Consider the following 13,611-nt stretch of genomic DNA (forward strand, 5'->3'; position numbering starts at 1 on the left):
AGAATGCAAATTCTGTCTGTTATACTCCAAAATCCCCTCAACTACCAAGTCCAGACTCTCTGACTGCAGGGGTGCTCGGCACAATATGTGATTGGGCTGATATAGAAAGAGACATTCTACACTTGAGAGTCTTTTTGGAGATCACTTATAAAGGGAAGAAAACATTGGGAAATTTCCAAAACATGTCATGAACAAAATGTTGCTGCAAAGGCAGGAGTCTTGCTTGCAAAATCAATATATACTCTGTCAATTAACCAAATACCTTTATTTTCACTGAACAAGGAGCAAATCAAGACTTCTCTGTGTTTCTCTATTACTCATCTACAAGTAATTTCTTTTTAGGGCCCTAAAAAATTCCTATGCTGATATCTACTTTTAGCCATATAAGAATATTGTGTTACATTCACACACTGCTCCTATAAAATGTCAAATAAGTAATGAAGGGATGGGTACATGCCAGCTCTTCTTCTTACTCTAAACCAGAAAAATTCTGTGTCACACTGAAGTAGACGCAAATACTATAAAAACACCCTTCAGGTTATGAATCTTTGAAGTTCATTTCTGTTTTCTTAGGCAACATTTCTGGATGTGCAACCCTGGTCCCTCTTCATTAGATACTATTAGCCTAGAAATAAGATTGCTCACTTGTAGAATTATGATCTAAGGAGAAACCCAGTAAAATTTACAGTAAACTAACTTTACTCCATGAGGACAAAATGACTGCAAATCTAAAACCCAATTAAATGAGTTTATCAATAAAACATAATCTGAATTTCAACATTAGGGAAGACAAATGTGCCTTCATCAAAACCGAGTGCCCTCATTCACAAGTATTTAGTCCCTTAAAAAGAAAGATTTGAACTCTCTTACTTTTCTTATGAATAAGCATTTCAGGTAGGTAAAATCCAGTAAGATAATGACCTCCTTCAACACCCACTGAATTAATAAAGCTGGGGGTAGTTAGGAGCTGAGCTTCTCCTAGTCTCACATATCATGCCTCTGTTTTGGTTATCAATCTAATGTGACTCGCAAAGCTTGCTTCCTTAGAGACACTCTCTTTTGTTTGGCAGCCAACACCAGCAGAAGGAATAGTTTACTGCATGGTATTTCCAAAAGGGGCACAGGTTAGAATACCATAATCACAGTTCTCACTGAGATTTCAGAAAAGTAGAAGAGTGCACACATTACAAGAAAGACAGGTAACGCTGTCAAATGTAAAATATGCTCAGCATTTCTGGTTGTGAGACACAGGTGTTTATTTCCTAAACTTTAACTATTCTAAATTTTCTGTAACAGATGTTTGTTTCAGATCTTTATTAAATTGTTTTAATCCTGAAATTTGTTTTCAAATAAAGATAAACAGAAAATAAAAACACTTTGTTTATTTCATGTTTAAAATTCTTAGTGAACTTTTTTAGCTGAAAATTTCACTTCCTCTATCCAGAGCTTCCAACAGGGACTACGTTTTATGTCAAAGATGTATTTTGCTGTAAATCTGCCCACGTTTCTGTAGCACTTTCAGTAACTAAATTCCTCTAATTTCTGTTTATACTGACAATGCTACAGGCAAATACATCTCTGGCAGCTAGGCTGGTCTTTGACTGGTTTATGTCTATGAGCTGTGAGACTCACTCCGGCACAGTGAGTGAATGATTCTCTTGGTAGACCTAAGACTTAACTATGGAGGGTAGTGGCTCACTGTCTGGAGAGAGACCAAGAGCCAGACTGGCAGTGGAAAGGCAAAAGCCAGGAAAAGAAGCCTTACCCTCAAGAATGGCACAGGGGAATAAAACACATATTAAAGGAAATTGTGTCTCTTTGTAGCTCTATTGTGAAGCAAACATGCAGGAAAATCACTGACATGTCACTGAAGACTTTCAATGTTTGCAAAATTGAACCTAAAAGCACTCTATATAGTCACTTTATTATTTGTTAGTATGGTTAGCATCAGCTATATAAGCATCAGTATTTCCCACATAAGAGAGAGGTAGGTATTGATATACACATGCACTTAAAATCACAGATCATTGCAAATGGGACTTCATAGACTCTATCCAACTCCCATGAAGTCCATGTGAATTGGACTGGGTTCTAAAAGTTCAAAATACCATGCAGAAATTATACCTTTCCTTTAGTGAAATTATCATGTCCTTTTCTGATTAACTTTCTTCTGCCAGTATCTCCCAAAAGGCCTTGGAGCATGACATACACATCTGCATCTGTTCCTGACCCAGGTGATGCTCCCGTAGTGATACAGAGAACATAACTTTTGACTGTAGGGAAAATAGATCAAAAGTTTACTATAGCTTAATTAGTTAAAAAATATGCTATCTAATAAATTACTACTGCTATATTTTCATTTTTGGTCCTGCACAGAGCGATCAAAAGGCCAAACTATATTATAATGCTTAGAAAAGCACAGAACCTTTGTAATTAAAATTTAAGAACCGCTGTTATAAGGAGTAGTAAGCTAAATAGTTTGTGCATGGGCCTGAAACACACGCAGAAGAGAAAATGAAAGAAAAATAAACACATCACAGATTGTTACGAAAACATGAAAATAATACTCTACCACACACTTCCATGCTTTTAAACATGTAACACTCCTATGAAACAGTTCCCAGGCTATGGATGATACTAAATTACTCAAAAGGCACATCTCTGCTGTGAGCCTCAGGGAGTTCAAATGAAGCTGAACTCTGTCAGAAAGATGGCAACTTTTGTATTTCCTCTGGGTTATGGTCCAGTCAGTGGCTGCCTGCTCTGCACAGTACTAGTTGCAGTTACTGGCCTCAGCAGAGGGTTTCCAGAAGAACTGTGTTCTCTGACATGGCATCTTACTTACAACTCTTGAGCTGAGCATTTCTTGGATGACTGTTTATGTTAAGTACCTATTTGTACTCCCAGAGAAATGCATAATACACTGGTGATCTGAACCCCAAAATAAGAAAGAAGCCACATCCCCAAAGCATTCAGTTGAAAAAGAGAAAAAAATATAGGGAGAAGGCAAAGAAAACAATATCTGTTTTCATGTTAAATGCTCCTTGGAAAGAGGAGCAGCATTTGTAAAGATTTAAATAACTGTGGTCTTCAAAAAAAAAAAAAAAAAAAGTATTTAAAACACAAAGAGCCTTCCCAGGGAATACCCCAGCAGTAGTCTTCTCAAATTCATATTCAAGGAGCTTCTGCCCAAGTGCTTTTTTTGAGACTAGCTTTGAAAACACAGCAGAAAAGGCAAGGAATACATGGATTACTTGGGATATTGAAGTAAGCCCTTAACTCTTGAGAAACACTTGGAGGATACTGGGATATTCCCATGGTAGAATATCCATTTAGGACAACAGTTCTTCCATTCTTCACTAGGTTTGGTTATAAAACCTCCTAAGAAACACAGAGCAAACTAATAAAATCCAGTCTTGAGGTGATCAAGGAACAACTTGCATCAAGAGGTTTGACGACATGTAACTGCTAGGTCACAGAAGAAAAATGCCTGAAATTCTCACACAGATGCATGAGCTTCTGTTGTGAGAGGCCATAGATCTCCTTCTTATCTGAAATTACAGTATGAGAGTTATTTCCTCTGGATTTCCTTTGTTTCCTCTGGGAGAGGATCAAATCATATTATTGAGAAAAAGCTGAACTCTGAGTACTGTTCAAAACTCTTTAAATATTTTCAGTGCTGTATGCTTGCTCTTTTATGTGTCACAAACTGATACCAATCAGACTTGAATGCACCATGCTCAGTTACAGGGTCTGAGATTTTTTTTTTTAAACACTGTTGTGGATTGGACCTAGCCATGCATGACTAGATAAAATGAATAGAAAGCATCTGCTAAATCCTTTGGGCTGCTCTGAAAATCAGCCATCATCACTGACCACATGTTTTCCAGTGTTTCTTATTTGTGACAAACCTGCTGGAAAAGGAGAGCCAGCTGTGAGAACTGGAAGCTCAGCCACTCTTCCTCCTTCTTCATCTGCAAAGTTGCGACAAAATGGAAATTCTAGAACATTTTTATTTTCTCTGTGTTGAAGCTTTACCTTAGCAAAGAGTAAAAAGAAATAGCTTCAGCATCTGTTGTGCTCTAATGGAAAGTCTCTCAAAAGGCATACTATTAAACAGCTATGACACATCATCGCAATATTAAAAAAGAATAGGAAATCAATTTTTCTAAAATGTTTTTTTTTAAGCAACCTTTTAAAAGAGAAGGAATAAATATATTTCCCAATTAAAAATAATTAAAATTTTGTCAACATTACTGCTGTAAAGACTGCAGTAAGGGAAAAAAATATTTGGTTCAAAAAGGTTCCTTTATGTAACCTATTCATCCAGCATATGGAAGAAAAAGAAGTGTTGATATGCCCATTTCAGCTTGTGAGAAATACCAATATGCCACAACATTTTTCAGTGCAGACTGTTTTCTCATTCTAAGTAACAGGAGAACGAAAATGAAGTGCTTCTGGGAAAAACTGAAAACAAGAAATTAAGAATGTTTTATGGCATGTATATATATCTGTACATATGTATCATATGAATTTATGGAGTATGTTACTAAATATTTTTAATCTCTATGAATTCTATATATAAAGTAATAAAGGGGTGATCCTGAGCTAAGTAGCTTAGTCTTACTATAAGAAAACATATTTTAATAATGAGGTGTCATACACTATGTTACTACCAGCTACACCAAGAGATAAAGTACCATTTTCTGAACTATTTAAAGCTAGACCAGGCAACATATTTGAAAATACATTGCAGGAAGTAATCCTGCTTTGAAAATGGAACAGAGAATTCACTCATACATTTCTTCATGACCTAACTCACTAAAATGACCAAACCCTTAACCCAGTAAGCTCAACCATCTTTGTTTAGCAGTTGTCACTGGGAGATGGTAGCATTATTTTGTCTTTAAAAGACTCCTATTATTTATCATTATGACACACACATTGAAAAGATTTTTTTTAAAATGCAGTGTGAAGTATAATGTTAATATAGTATCTCTCTCATACTAACATCTATATTTCTGAACAGTTTCCTGAAAACCAAATTTCATTTACTGTGCTTTATTTCTTCAAGAGGTAAAAGAAGCAAAAATAAAGATGTTAGCTATTACATGCTTCAGAAATAAAGCATATCTTAATTAATTTTGTTCTGGACAATATTTCATAATGATTTAATTTTCCTCAAAAATGTCAAGAGAATTATTTTGCAGTTATGATTCTAAAAGTGAATTCTGAATCTAAATATGGAATTCAACCAACTGCACCTGCATTTACTTGTGACAGAAGGGGGAAATCTCAGAGTCTCTGTGAGGTGCAACCTTGTAAAATCAAAATAAAATATCACAGAAATGACCATCATGGTTCTAACCAGCAGTATAAATAGACTGCAAACCTGTCTTTAATAACAGATATTATCCACAAACTCTTATACCAACCTAGTTATTTCATACAAAGATTCAGTCGATCCCGGTATGGAATCCATGGAATAACAGAGGAAATGTCTTTCTAAAAGCCCAATAATTTACATATACTGCAAAGCAGGGAAATTTGTATTTTCTTTCTCTTTCTAATCCTACCTAATGTAAATGTGCATCTTTTCCCTACTTATATAGATGATGTTGACTTTTTTCTAACTCAGCTTTGAGCCATCATGCTGAGCTAATTAAGTAAAACAGGCTAATGGATGTCACTGTTTTAAAGAGCCAAGTTTCCATTTTGAAATTTTTACTGTCTCCTACAATATCCAAAAAGCTGTCAATTCTATCAATAGATTTGTTAGATGAGTATTTCATCTGGCTACAAAGATGAAATTAACAACCTGCCTACCATTTAAATGTCAGGGAGTTCAGCTCACTGACATCATCTATTGGACATGAAAATTATTTTTTTCTCTGATTTTTAATGAGAACAAAATAAAAACATTAATGTACAAAAGTGTGTCCTCAATTTGAAAGATGACTCTTTCACTTAGACTTCTTTTTATTTTGCCAACATAAGAGGATTGTATAGTGAATTGCCACAGCAATTTCAGTGCTATGTCAGATTTTAGCTTCAGCATCTTGGACATCAGAAGAAAGACTGTCACTTTTGCTATTCACTTCTTTTTTTCACATGCCAACTTAAAAGGCAGATATTTTCATCAAAAGGCATTGCTAGTGTCTGGCTTAATTATTTGCCTTGGATCACTGGGTCTACAATATGTACCAGCCAATTTGGAGTTATGCAAATACTGCAATGTACGCCAGTGGGTACAGTTCTGAAAAGACACCACTGGATATGCTATAGATGAGGGCACATCTGTATATATGCCCTCCAGAAATCCACATATGTTTACAAGATTTTTGTTATCCATAGCTGTCCTAGTAAGTGTTTAGAGTAGTCTCTGAAGTTACCACTCTACAAGTGTTGTCACCAGATGAACTTACTTTTGTAAATTAAAAATTGTCATTTCAGACGGAACTGGAAAATGGAAGAAATAAGCATAGAATATGGAAAAAGAAGAAAAAAAAAGAGAATTTTACAAGACACAATAAGTAATTGCTTTAGTTCTAATTTTTTACCTCACGGCAATTCCAAGTCTCTCCTTCTTTAGATTCTTCAATTTCTAGGCGAACTTTGAATATAGTATGGAATTTCTTATTGAGTTCAATTGAAGTCTCATAAATCTGCTTCTTTTTAAGGGATCCTTTGGGGAATATGACTGAAGTACAGATACCTTTTTCACCACATACAGTTAGAGACATTTTAGGATTCATGGAACTAGAAGAAATATCACTAGTTGTGACAAGAACATCCCAAATCCCTGTCGAAACAAAACAGTAGAAAAGGATTAATGGGTTTGCTGAATATACAAAATAATCCAGCAATTTATAACAGGCTGAGTTAGTGAGTGACTAGCAACCCATTCCCACCTTTGCACTGAGCTAAAATATTGGCACGTAACAGGTTCACTCAATATGACTGATTTAGTGAGAAGCAGAGTTGGACACCAGCCCTTCCACAGTGATAGCTGACCCTTTAGAGATGGGCGAGCCCAATAGCACTATGCAGATAAGACTGCCAGTTCCATGTTAGGGACTTACGAAGAGCCATGCCAATCTGTTCCCTCGTAAATGTTTCCTCTGATGATTTTAAAATTTTTTTCTTAATAATCACCACTCAAAAGCAGCATATTTTCTACTAGATAGCACTGGTTATCAGGTTTGCCTTTGGTCAGGGGAGAGTACTTTTTCATTTTAACTTTTTGAGGAGCTACTTAAACTAGAATGTTAAAATTTGCTAGATGTGTTCTATAACAAGATGCTGATGCAATAAACTGGTTCAGAGCTTGAAATGTGATATTTTTATCACAGATCACCACAATTATCATGCCAGCAAAGTACAAAACTTTATCTTTCTTCTGTGAAGAAGTGATGTTTGCTGAGAGATTAAAAATAGTCCTGTATAAAAGAACATAGATTTGACTACTTCAGGAACACAGAAAACACTCAAAACCAGCAGTTTTACTTTAAAAAAAAATCCAAAATTATATTGAAAAGGGACAGTAACACATGTTCAAACTGAAGGTCTGGTTTGAAGCATTAGTCTCTTAAACATTCTAGATTAATTGACAGTCACCTGAAGGGTCATTAGGACTGCAGACTGATACCAGGTAGGCTCCTGAGTAAGTTTTGTAACTCTATACTGAACAGATATTTAGTTAAATGTCCAATCAACAAGACAGTTTTCAGGATCAGGAACTTGTACTCATCAAAAAAATCCCACTGATTTAGCTAGCTTTAACGTTTTTTTTCATATTAATAGAATATATGGAAAATTCAGGTCTATCAAAACCAGGTTTTCCAATTTAAAAAATCATTACTCTTACAGACAGGCTTTTGCCACCTGGCCTGGTACAGAATTGAGCACAAACTTTTTTTTTTTTATTAAGATAACTTAGCTCTGTTTATGCAAAGTGAGGCAAAGTATGGATTTAATAATTTCAAATAGCTATTTTGTAAAACAAGGTATTTTACTAGGAGTAATGGAAACAGTGTCTTTCTTAGTTTATGTCCATAGTCCTGGAAAGTCCAGCTTCCTAACCACAACAGGCAAACCTTTATCTCCCACTACAAACTAATGCAATTAAAGTTTTATTACTTTAAATCAGGTGAAGATCTGTGCCATAAATCCAGGACTTGGTGAAGGTAAAAAGTTAGTATTCACCACCTTTAAAAGAATCTAAAATAACTTCAGATGTTATGACTTTATGGATAATCATAAAGAGCTACCATTTTCAGGTCTGTGAACATTAAATATAAATGAAATAAATGATACCCATGAAAAAATGGAAGTCAAATTAAAATTTATCATATCCCCTGTGACATAATCCAATATTTTTTAGCCTTTTAGTACTGAAATATTAAGCCTTTAAACTACCAATGTATAGCTGCCTAGGAAGACTGAATGGAAGGACTACTGTTGGATCATACAGTACCATATGCTGCTATTAGATGTTAACTATATTGTATAATCTCTGATAAATTTGTCAAGATCCAATTTAAAAGCAGCTACATTAAGCTTCTTTCCTTCTCTTTAGTTAAGTCTAAAAGAGATCTATGTTAAAAATTTATTATTTCTTTCTCAGGAACCTTTTAATTTTTTCAGAATGGTATTAACAGACTGCTGAAACCCATTTGTCTTTCAGACAACTTTGTCCATTAGTTTAAATAACTCTTTTCCTTCCTTGAAGTGCAAGCCACCATAAATTTGATAGACACAACTATGTCTATTTTGAGCATTTAATCTGCTAGTCTGAATATGTCAAGTTTTTTCAATACCCTTTCACAACAAAGACTTGCCATATTCCCAGTCATCATGTCTTCTTTACAGCTCTTCCAGCTTGAACCAGTGCTTCTGGACAGAGGTGACCACAACTGCACATAGCATTATTGGTGAAATATTACTGGTTTAGGCATTAATTCTTTTCAGTCTTCACTGATAATGCCTACATACATTGCAGGGTCACAGTTGCTTTACTCACAGCCACATCACATTACTGTCTCAAAAATTATCCTGCAATCATATAACAAACCCAGGTATTTCTCCAGTCATATCCTGCTGATGAACTTGTATATCAGAAATCTTTGCAAGACATGGGGATACAGATCCAACACAGTTTTTAGGCTCTTAGCTACTACTTAGTTCCTAATTTCCCAAACAAATCAGTGGAAATTAGGAACCTGTACCAGAGTTACGAGTTCAAATATTTAGTTGGGTTTACGTCTAATTGTGTTCAAGCTTTGTGTTACAGAATTCAGTCCCATTGCTTTCATCCAGTTCTCAAAGTTTGTCACAAAACCTCTTCATCTCCTGATAGTACTCACAGCTTTGTAGTACCAACAGATTTCATTAATGTCTTCATTCTCTCTTCTCCAGCTCTTTACAATTCTTCCTTTTACTACTAATTTCCACTTTCTTATTGCTACCTAATAATTTCCCATAAAGCAAATAAATTTCAGTACTGAAATTTAGGCAGATTAGATATCTACATTTTTCCTACTGGAAAATATTTCTAAAGAGTATCAACTTTGTTTTACAATCTGTCTTTGTTTTACCATCTATCTTCAGTAAAGTCGTGATGTGTTCTTTCTCGTTTCCTATTTCTCATTTTAACTATTCCTTTCTTTAAAGTGCATTATAAATGTTTGCATGTGATCAATTATTAAGTCTATAGTCACCTATATTATGTTTTCTGTTTTTTAGATGGAGTATCACCTTTGCTTGTTTTCAAGTCATACGTTTTGTCTTCATAAAAATGTTTGAAACCCTTGCTACAAGATCCGTCATTTCACTTCCCACTTCCTTCAATATTCTGTGCTAATGACTCTGTTGGTTGTTACTGTGTGACTACACGGAACTCAAAGTTTTATTTGCATTTCAAATTTGGTGATTTCCATTAGTAATTTTGGTTTTGCTTCCCTTGACAACATTATGGTTCCTTAATGAAAACAGACATAAAGTATTCTATTTTTTAAGGATTTTACCTACATCATCTTCAGTCTGCACTCTATTGTTCCTGCATAGTTATCAATCTTTCCAGGTTCTTTTTATAAGTAAAAGGTTGAAGAACCTTTACTATTTGTTTTAATTCTTTTATAAAATCTGACTCAGCTTGACATTTCGTAAGTCCCGTTGTATCCATATACTTTCTGACCTCTAAGGTATAGTGCTCTTTGCTGATCAGTCTTTTATTTCTCCATTCCTTATAGACTCTCTGCTTATTTGTCGTATTCCTTCTAAAGTTATTATACACCCAGACCAGAACTGATTTTCAATAGATACAGAGCTGAGTATTAATAATCACACACTGGAAAACATTAGCAAGTCAGATATTTGAAGGCTGTGTGTTTGTGGGAAATAGAGGAAGGAAAATATTTTTACATAGCTACATTCAGACCCTAATTAAGGTGCATAAACAACGATGCAATATTTCTCTCATTTTTCATACTATCAGTGAAGAAAGATGCAACAGACTCTGACCAGCCTTGGGCTTCTGCTCTGAATTACCCTCAGGAGATGCCTGCCTCACTCTGTGGATTATGTAGGGCACCTATGGAATTTACTTTTTTAGAGACATGGAATACCTGCAGTGGTGCAATACAGCTATTTCTTATTCTGAAATTGACACTACTCTAGCTGCTCACCCTATGCTTATATTTACATGGTATTCTGTCCTTCTGCTGTCTCAGTGACATTATTTTTCTTTTTCCTTATATGATATAAGATATTTGCTAGTGGACTAAGTACAGTTAGCTAAATATCAAGATACACACTACTAATAGTGTCTGCAACTATGTATAATATAAAACTCTCTGAGCATAAAATTAAATATCCAAGAGCATAGAAATTAATAAAGATCCGTTTACACAACTGCTGATACAGAACATAAATTCACACCTTCAGATTAGTTAAAATTTACATAGTTTGGTCTACCAGTTCTGATTCAGATTTCATAAATGGACCCCAACCAACATTTTACACCTCTTCAAAAAAGACATGTGAGAGAGCTAAGAAATCCAGTGTCCTGGTAAAGCATAAAAGACTTATCCTGTTTTCAGTGTCTAAGTAGTTTTTGAATTTTGTCTTTTTTTTCACTAAACAGTTTGAATAGGATATTGGGTTCAGGTCAACTAGCTGTTTGCGAGAACTTGTGCCACTGATGTAAGTAAAAAAGAAAACTGCAAATAAAAGCAAATGCTTTCTGCAAATATATGAACATACGGGAAAATCTCATTCTGCTAAAAGAGTTTTTGTATCTCTTCTTGTGATTTCATCACTGTTTCAGGAGCCTTCTGCTCTGCATTGACTGCCATATGGAACAACCTACCTCTTTTTGCTTCAGATTTTTTTCTATCCTCAACTAAAAACATAGTTCCTTCATTGCTTCTATCACTTAATTTCTCTCTTCTGCTCTAGTCTGTCTTTCTTAAACATTATAATTCTATTTACCATCTCTGGAGAGTGTCTGGAGAAACAATTTGTGTGACATGAAACTCACATTTAAGCTATATTATTTCTGTATTTTGGTTTTAATCTTAAAAATAACCCCCAAAATAACATGAATTACAATTAAAACAAAAACTGGAAGTTTTGATGATTTTGGACCTTACCATAAATCTTTCCTGGCAGCATCCCATTCCTGACTTTTCCGAGAAGTTTCAACATTCGTTCCGTCTGTGCATCACCAACTCCACTGTCTAACCATTGCTGGCAAAGAAATGCATACCGGCCATCAGGCTTGCCTGATTCATGGATGACAATTTGGTCCAGGTACCATCCAGCTCCATAACCCACATTGTGGTGCTCAACAAGCACTTTGCTTAACTGTCCAAGGTCTACTGCTCTCATTTCAGAGGTACAAACCTGAGAACATAAAAGCAAAACGAATAACAAATTGATTAAACCATGTATTTTACCGTCCACCTTTAAGAAGATTGTGTTTAGAAAGACAGATTCCTTTCAGTGCTGAAGTAACTTTTCCTTACTGAGACTAAAGAAAGATATTATAGGCAGACATTAATATTTAGAGACTCAGTTCAGAAAATATGTGGATCCTTGAATATGTACATTTTTCCTTGTACATGATCACTGCATCCCAGGCTTTATTATGAAAAATATCCCACTATTTTGGATAGAAAGAAACCTCTGATGATTAATTTACTTACCGGTAACATGAAAACTGAAGTTTGATCAATTCCTCATAACTGAAGCAAAGGGAGTGCTTCAAATATCAGGATAGGTCTCATCTAAACTTTGGTTTAGATAAGGCATTTTATTTTTAAACATTTTTTAAACATTTTAAAGTCTTTTATATTCTAAGACATCCTATTTTTCAAATGGGAAATATTGTATTATTCAACTCTGAACAGAAATACTGACTCTGTTGATGACTATGTAAACAAAGGAAGATACTGACATTAGAAACTATAACTAAGGCTGTGCACGCATACAGGCAAGAATTGATGTGCTCTTCGGATGTAAATAGACATCTGTTTAAATATTGCTACGGCTACCAGTAAACAAAAGCTAAATGGCAACTGCACTAGTGCATGTTGGGATGAATAAATTATGTGAGTGAGAGAATGAATGTGTTCCATGCAAAAGATAATATGAGTGGGTGGGTAGATACATGGGCATGTGTGTGGGTGACATTAAAAAAACCCCAGATGGATAGTAGAAACAGACGCTATAATTTTTATTTGTTGCCAACCAATTTGCCACCAGGCAGGGAAAAGCATGAGGACCAGAAAGTAACAAAGAAAGAGATGATTTTTAGAAAGAATTATGTCATCTGGTCCATTCTCCTGTCTGTGTTGGACTATTCTCTACAATGTGCTCAGAAAAAGAAAACATCAGAGTTATTATTCCTATCACAGCCTTAGGACTTCCAGCATTCTTACCTTGTTATATCTACGATATCCCCAAACAGTTACCATGGCAAGTTATACCCCTTCATGTAATGCATATGTAGCCCAAAATAAGATCTAGCTGTGAGGAACATCTTGTAAATAACTTTTTGGGAGCACTCATTGCTTTTTAATTTTATTCTTTATAGTTCTGAGCCAAATATAATTTTCTCTACATGTTTCATTTTCTCTACAGTCTACATGACCCTTGACTTAGAGGAAATAGCCTGTATTGCTAATATTCATGTTCCTTCACAACTAACTCTATCTGAAAAAGGGACCTATCATTAGTCTCATTCTTTGTGATAATAATTAACAGTCATTAGACAACAGTGGTCATAATCACCCATTGTTATCAATGAATTCTCATAATAATACATTAAATTGCCTACTCCCTCAGCATTAGCAAGAGTGTACTTTTGATTGATGTCATTACATTTATTTTTTTCCCCCTCAGTATAAAGACATTCGGAACTGTATTAAACACACTACTGGAATGTAATTAATGAAAGCCAAAAGGATTTTATTTAAATTGTCTTGCTTTAGATAAAGTGTTAGCTAGGCAAAATTACAATCCACATTTACTTAACCCATTAAACTGGTATAAAAGTTAAGCATACAATTACTTAACTAAATATAAACCAGCCCAAATTTCTGCAGTAAT

General features: G+C 34.8%; 1 protein-coding gene across 1 annotated transcript in view; it reads right to left on the bottom strand.

Moving 5' to 3' along the window:
- RP1 (RP1 axonemal microtubule associated) overlaps window positions 1–13,611 on the bottom strand; it is a 188,005-nt gene that overhangs the window by 28,252 nt on the left and 146,142 nt on the right. The window contains exons 44-47 of the mRNA XM_074898945.1: window positions 11,652–11,904; window positions 6,561–6,802; window positions 3,912–4,038; window positions 2,125–2,273 (exon numbers count right to left, since the gene is read on the bottom strand). Of these exons, the coding sequence (XP_074755046.1) occupies window positions 2,125–2,273; window positions 3,912–4,038; window positions 6,561–6,802; window positions 11,652–11,904 (771 nt within the window). The remainder of the gene's footprint in view (window positions 1–2,124; window positions 2,274–3,911; window positions 4,039–6,560; window positions 6,803–11,651; window positions 11,905–13,611) is intronic.

The sequence above is a fragment of the Athene noctua genome, chromosome 2 (assembly GCF_965140245.1).
Source record: "Athene noctua chromosome 2, bAthNoc1.hap1.1, whole genome shotgun sequence".
Taxonomy (NCBI): domain Eukaryota; kingdom Metazoa; phylum Chordata; class Aves; order Strigiformes; family Strigidae; genus Athene; species Athene noctua.